The sequence below is a fragment of the Hyposmocoma kahamanoa genome, unplaced genomic scaffold (genome assembly GCF_003589595.1).
Source record: "Hyposmocoma kahamanoa isolate Upper Pololo Valley unplaced genomic scaffold, ASM358959v1 66, whole genome shotgun sequence".
In the NCBI taxonomy this organism is placed as follows: Eukaryota; Metazoa; Arthropoda; class Insecta; order Lepidoptera; family Cosmopterigidae; genus Hyposmocoma; species Hyposmocoma kahamanoa.
Genome location: NW_020653854.1, coordinates 17,911,371 through 17,918,860, shown reverse-complemented (window position 1 = coordinate 17,918,860; position 7,490 = coordinate 17,911,371). Strand labels below are relative to the sequence as shown.

Below are 7,490 nucleotides of genomic sequence, written 5' to 3'. Positions count from 1 at the left end.
ATCGTTTGAATTTTGGGTGGCTCATTGTCGAACAAGTGACCCTACATGAACTTTATATACATAAATACAAACATAAGCAGAATATATATTATAATCTAAACAAATTAGTACTTTATAATATATGTTACCTATTAACTATCTAACGCGTTCGACAGGTAGTGCTCTTTTAATTTATGTTTGAAAGATGGCACCGATGGACTGTCACGAATGCCAGCAGGCAGTTTATTCCACATACGAGTTGCACTTACCGTGAAAGAGTTGTGGAAGAATTTCGAGTTGGATTGAGGATTTATTAGTGATCTAGTGTCACAGGTACGTTTTGGGCGGGAACTGGGGGATAAGGGAGAAAAACGGGAACATAGATAATGAGGAAGCTGGGGGTAATGTAGAATTTTGTAAAGGAGACAAAGAACGTGCATATCTCGGCGAAGTCGGATTGGTAGCCATTTCAACTTAGTCCGAAATTCAGAGACACGGTCATATTTCCGTAAACCGAATATGAAACGGATTGCCAGATTTTGTAGGCGCTCCAGTTTGTTAAGCAGCTCCTCAGTAGCATCCAAATAACAAACATCGGCATAGTCGAGAAGAGGAAGTAGTAAAGACTGAGCAAGCATAACCTTGGTATTGAATGGCAAGAAGAATTGAAGCCGCTTGAGAGAGTGGTAGGAAAAATGCATGCGTCGACTAACCTCATTTGCCTGCGGTCTCCAAGACAGTGTATGATCAATTATCAGACCCAGGTTCTTTGTATTATCAGCATATGGAAGACTCACTCCATTATACGAAACCTTGGCGAGATTATCAATGTCCAACCTACAGTAAAGTCTGTTGCTACCTACGATTATTGCCTGTGATTTCGTTGGGTTTATAAGCAAACCAAACGCATCAGCCCAAGACTTCACCACAAGAAGATCTTTATTAATATCTTCAATGGCAGATAGGGTATTAGCTACATCAAAGTGTCGATAAATTTGCACGTCATCAGCGTATAAGTGGAACGGAGGAGTTATTCGTTTTGTGAGTTCATTTATGAACAGCGAGAAGAGAAGAGGTGAAAGTACACCACCCTGAGGCACCCCTGAAGTCAAAGGAGACCAATCAGAATAAGTGTCATCATGCTTGATCCTTTGAAGGCGATTGCGGAGGTAGTCTGAAAACCAAGCGATTGCAGCAGGGGAGAAGTTAAGAGAGCAGAGAATGGCAAGAAGGATGTCATAGTCGACAGAGTTGAAAGCACTGCTGAAGTCTAATAACACAATAATGGTAAACAATCGGTTATCCATGGCGTGGCGAATATCATCCGTGACGTTAAGTAAGGCAGTTACTGTGCTATGACCAGGACGAAAACCGGATTGATATGTACTTATAAGATCATAACGAGAGACAAATGAGAAAAGTTGTTTATGAACAGTGCCTTCAAGGACCTTGGACAGGAATGGTAGGATGGAGATAGGACGAAATTGGGAGAAAGCCGTGGGAGTAGCGGATTTAGGGATGGGAATGACGTGGGCTAATTTCCAGTCGCTAGGAAAGACGCCAGTTGCAAGTGAACAATTCATAATATGTGTGATAATTGATGTAACGTCATCCAGGATAGGTATCAGCATGTCACGGCAAATACCATCTTCACCCACGGCCTTGGAAGTAATGGATAGGATACTTTTCTTAACTTCCCCCTCAGTGACTTCGCGAAAAGAAAAAGGCTCATAAGCAGGACGTGCAACAGTGCCCAGAGAGGTGAGCGTGGAAGTCTTGATAGAGTCAGCAACTGTAAATGGTGAGTTGGTAAAGTATTTGTTGAGTGAATTGAGATCGGGTAAGTCAACAGTACAGTCACGATCTTTACCTACACCAATTGATCTCAAGAACTTCCAGGTTTGACCCATAGACAAGCCTTCCATCGACGAATGGATGTAACGCCGTTTGGCGTCACGACACAGTCTGTTGCAAAGATTACGCAGCAGTTTATAGGAAAGCAAATTATCGTCACCTGGAAACCTCCTAAGGATCGACTTGGCCTTGTCCCTACGTTTCATGATTTTCTTTATTGATGGTGTAAGCCAAGGCGCAGGCAGATGCTTAACGCGCACTGGTCTGAGTGGGGCATGAGAGTCATACAGCTTTATTAACAGATTGTTAAAAATTTTTATCTTCTCATTTACCGTGTTAGCTTCAAACAGTCAATATTAGAAAAATCCTCTCTCAAACGATCAGTTTTCTGATCGTTTGAGAGATTGTTCAGATTTCTTCCAGTAACTAAGATTTCTTGTTGTGTATAGATAAAGAAGGATACCAATGAACGCTATTGCTATTAATTGTAGCATTTTTTTTCACTGGTTTTATTTAGAATATCAACAAAATTAAAACTTATGTTCGAACGATAAAGTCACAAAAATAATTTTGGCGCGGCCTTTTATGATAACCTTTTCTACATCACAAATTATCTTTTGCAAAGATATCGTTGACATAACAAGTCAATAACTTACGCGTAACAATGCCTGTAATCTATTTATTTATTTATGGAAAACTAACAGCTTCAACCATTTAATAAAAACAGGGAAAGAAACAACAACTGCCTCTGTGGCCGAATGGTTACCATGCCGGACTGCCACGCAGAGGTCCCGGGTTCGATTCCCGTGCCGGAAGTAATATTTGTATGGCCGTTATTATTAACATAAAGTCAATTACAGGTTTCCACCTGTACCTTCAGACAAATCTAACATGAGCATGAAACAAACGAACAATATTTGTTATGGTAACAGTATTTGTTAACAACATGCACTTACATACATAAATATAACAACCCAATACCTACCTGCGCCAACAGTCACAAATTATTAAATAAATAGAGAGTCCATGAGTTTACGCTTTAGCGCATCAACATTACAATTGAATATATCAACATTCAGGTCATGATTGCTCAGCACACTATCCAAGCTCTTGCTAGCTCTACATTGAAAATTGTTTTGTCTATAAGGGAACTGAAATAGGGTGATAGTGCCTCATGGAACGCGTAGTAGTAACACGTAATATTATATATACCTTGTAATAAATAAAAGTGCCAGACAATTGCGTTGATCTGGTGGAGGCTGAGAAATTTTCTACTATAATTCCAGGGCACGGCAAGTCATCATCATCGTAAGGGACTTTTTATATTGGCGAAAGACGAGCAAATTCAAGCGAGACAGGTGAGCGCGCATCGCGCGAACACGCCAGCTGCTATTATTGAAGCACTATAGTGTTGATTATTACTTTTTCTTGCAGTCATAATAATTTGGTAAGTCAAGAGCACGTCTAGCTTTGTACTTTGGACCGTTCTTATCGTAAGCGGCATACAGATGGATTTAAATCTTAAGTGTCAAGCTTGACGTGCTCTTGACCCTGTACCTACATTTTTGTCATGCTTACCCGTCAACAAAGAAGTAATTTATTACCCGTTGTGAACTTAATTTTAAAAACGTACCCTAAAGTAATTACGAATCTTTTTCCAGGTGACATTGATAACTTAAGTGATGTCCTAAGTCTTAACTCATTTTGTATCAGATGCAGAAACTCGTTAAATGTAAATAGGTCTAACAATTGCAGGTAGGAACAATTTTTTTAGGACTATATATTTTGCTCGTTTGCAAAACAGCACATAAGTAGTCGCTCTTTTCCAGTCGATTAGTTGAGAAGCGCGCTCACGGCGTCGTTGTCGCTGCGAAATCGCGGAGACCAGCTGCGCTTTCGGCTTCTATCGCTATGAACTCGGTCGCAAATCGCCAGTATGATAAAGCCCTAAATGTACCTACCTACATTGGATAATAAACATAAGGTCACATACATGAGGTATAATATGATTGTAATTTTACTACCAACTAATTAAAGAAATTGCTATAATGATATTTTACGACATCATGGTACGTATTGAAAACTTATGAATATTTCATTTTACTTTGCAATCTGAAAGCGATGTTTGAAAAAACAAACTTTTGAGTTTGAATTGACTATGGACCCTGACCTACCCCTAACTCTTGTCTACCATTCTTGTATGAAATTTGAAATTTCTTCTAAAAGTGGCGACCACCCAGAAATCCTGTACAAATTGATAGCTGGTGTTAAAACAAATATTATTTGATAAAATCGTCTTGATCGATGAAATTACGATTTCATTCCGCTATAATGCGAGAAGGTAACGACGACTGACATCAAACCCAAACTCTAAAAGTTGCCTGATTCAGATGGTACCTATGCTTATTTGACGGCCTTGCCCTAGCGTAATTAACTTGTGACCGTCAGGATGGCTGGTCGCGTGTGGCGTCTGGCACTGAGTGTATATTCAAGAATTGCTACCTTTTATAAATAATTGTTACCTTTGATATATTCTGAGAAATTTAAACAAATAATTGACCAACCATTCTGATATCAGGATGGTTGATCGCCACTTTGTTCAGCATGAATGGAGCAGATTTTCCAGTATGTATTACCAATAATTGCTATCTATTTGCTACTGTTCTATTTAATTTGTGAAAGTATCAAATAGGTAGCAAATATTGGTAATACATACTTCTGGAAAATCTGCTTCCTTCATGCTGAACAAAGTGGCGACCAGCCGTCCCGATGTCAGAATGGTGGTCAATCACATTTTTAAAGTTCTCATAATATATCAAAGGTAGCAATTATTCAGAAAAGGTAGCAATTCTTGAATGTACACTCGGTGCCAGACGCCTCACGCGACCAGCCATCTTAACGGTCACATTAACTTTAAATAACATCACCTGCAGAGATTTCTTCATACTTCAAGATGTTCGAAAGATTCTCCCAAATAAATGTCCCCTTTACACAAAACATAATAATATTTTCATAAATACAATTTTAAACACGTGATTGAAGATATTTAAAGTACTTGCATACAAATTAGTCAGGTGATACTGTACTTTAGTATGGTGTTATGTAACATGAATCACAGAGTGAATACAATAGTCTTTACATTTGTCTTTAATCATGAATTTATAACAACTACCTCTTACTTATGTACACAAAAGGGACACAAAGATTTAAAGTGATTAAATATCATTCTGATTTTAACATCTATTCTCTTTAAATTCTCTATATATAATAACTGCCTCCGTGGCCGAACGGTTACCATGCCGGACTGCCACGCAGAGGTTCCATGTTCGATTCCCGGGCCGGGAGAAATAGTTGTATGGCCTACAATTATTTCTCTCGTGAGTTTGGGTGTAATTTGTGGTTGTCTATGTGTGTGTCCATGACACCCGCGACACAGGGTTTCCCTAGTGCGGGGCTATGTTGAGTGTATGCGTCATTTATTATTTATTATTATTATTATTCTATAGAGAATTTTACAAAAACATAACAAACTTCAACTTGTGCATTCTATGCATGGTTATTACCATGCTATCTAAATATAATTTAGAATACTTTTCCTATTCACACATAATTAACACTAAAATCCACACTTTACAAATTATAATTATTACCCTATGAATGCAAGTGACCTGACATTCAATTCCAAAGCAAACAGATATATTTGCAAAATTATATACATATATGTATACTCAGCAACAGAATTAAGAGACCAAAAATGTAAACAATCGTCACAGCCAAAGTGTCATCTTCAATTTTTTGAACATCATAAACATTGTCATCATCAACCCTTTTATACGTCTCACTGGTGGGCACGAGTCTCCTTCCAGACGAGGGTTTAGGCCATAGTCCACCATGCTGGCCCAATGCAGGTTGGGGACTTAACACATTTTCCGAGGGTTGGGAACCTTCTTCGACATGCAGGTTTCGTCACGATGTTTACCTTCACCCAAAAGCTCATGTTAAATTCCAAATTAAATTTCGAGAAACTCAGAGGTGCGAGCCCAGATTTGAACCCACAACCCTCTGCTTGAGAGGTAGTAGGTCAAACCATTAGGCTACCACGATTTCATAAACATTGGTCTTGAATTCCATCACTGTGTATAGATAGTAATAATTGTCTAATTATACAGTATCCACTTCAATGTTTATTCTAAATACTGATGCAGGGTCAGCTAATTCTGTTCTTACTGCATTTTCAAACTTTTTAAATATCATAGAGAACTCCATAATGTTCTGTGGTTTGGATTCTATCCATAACTTATCAAATTCATAAAATAAATAGCAATAAAATCTATGAAATAAGTTAATATCAGGCAAGTGTCTTTTAGCATTAAACATATAGGTTTTGGCTGACCCATCCTTTAATAAGTAGTATGCCATTGAAGTTAAATTGATACCAACTATTGCAAATGTATAGCCATACTTTGGGTGATGAGAGTGACTCAACACGTGGCTAGAGGCTTGTGGATACTCAGTTGCGAAAAACAGTAGATTCTCTAAACCAAGAAGTCCCATACCACGGAAGTCTGTTTTTGGATCTTCACCCTGTGAACAGAAAATGGACAATATAAGCAGGAGTTTTCTAAACACACATACAATATTACATATTTTTTATGGTTCATATAAAATTTTATACAACTAAAATAAGGGTAAAAAAATTACCTGGAAGCCAATGTACTGCCATTGCTTCGTAATTCGGCCTATCAAATTTTCGTTAGGCACCAGCAAGGTCCATAATTTCAATAGCTTTTCCTCATGTTCCAGGTCAGCACTATTGAATTGCATTTCGCGCAGCATTTCTACATCATTCATTAAAAGTCTGTAGCTCCAAATTTGCTCCAAACTACGACGGAATGATATAACAAAAGATTCATGAATCTGAGGCTTGATTTTCTTCACCCTGAGAATGATTCCAATTGATGGGGTCAAAATCTCGCGGAAATTAGCAGGAACAAATCTCCGCTCTGCCACCATACCGTCCAGGTACAAAACAACTTCTTTAATGTCTTTCGTACGCGACAGCATCAACGACTTCTCAACATTGCATGTTCTCTTGGTACCAGCTGGGTCACCGTAACAAATTCTTTGCAATTCACATAAACGTGTGGTTTTCCTCAAAAACCATTTGATGAGCGGTCGTAGGTACCATTGCAATACTGACCAAATATCGAAAAATGGCATTTTTAAACACCATTTATACGTAAATTTTTGAGATTCAGTTTGCAACTCTCGTTGTCATGACGACTTAGATTTGACTTATTGACATTTATTTTACTAAAAGGTTTTTTTCTCGTTGAATCAATTTTTTGTCAGTGACAGCAGGGTTACCTCGGTTGGGGACTTGTATTAGTAGTTTGTGGTTGGGGACTTGAGGATGGAAAAAAATAGTCTTAAGGTTGGGGAGTGTGACCTTATCGAATGCATGTAATTGCATGCAATACTCTAAGTAATAGTATGTATGTGTACCTCTACCTGCCTCTGCGGTAATATTCCTTTGTTTTCTAATGTGGAGATAAATAAAGGTATTTATTTTTGTGACTAAAGCGGCAACATGCATGATGTCCTGCGTGAAATGGAATACCCTTTTTCTGTGCAATACACGGACCTATTTCGAATGT

General features: G+C 38.2%; 1 protein-coding gene and 1 pseudogene across 1 annotated transcript; both read right to left on the bottom strand.

The window, feature by feature from the left end:
• LOC113231598 overlaps positions 1–2,407 on the bottom strand; it is an 11,217-nt pseudogene extending 8,810 nt beyond the window's left edge.
• Positions 2,408–5,303: 2,896 nt separating this feature from the next.
• On the bottom strand, positions 5,304–7,186 carry LOC113231950 (ELMO domain-containing protein 2). Its single transcript, XM_026466511.1, has 2 exons — positions 6,535–7,186; positions 5,304–6,417 (listed from the first exon to the last, which is right to left on the bottom strand). Exons 1-2 carry the CDS (start codon positions 7,051–7,053, stop codon positions 5,995–5,997), a joined length of 942 nt encoding a protein of 313 aa, XP_026322296.1. The 5' UTR covers positions 7,054–7,186; the 3' UTR covers positions 5,304–5,994.
• Between the last annotated feature and the right edge of the window lie 304 nt (positions 7,187–7,490).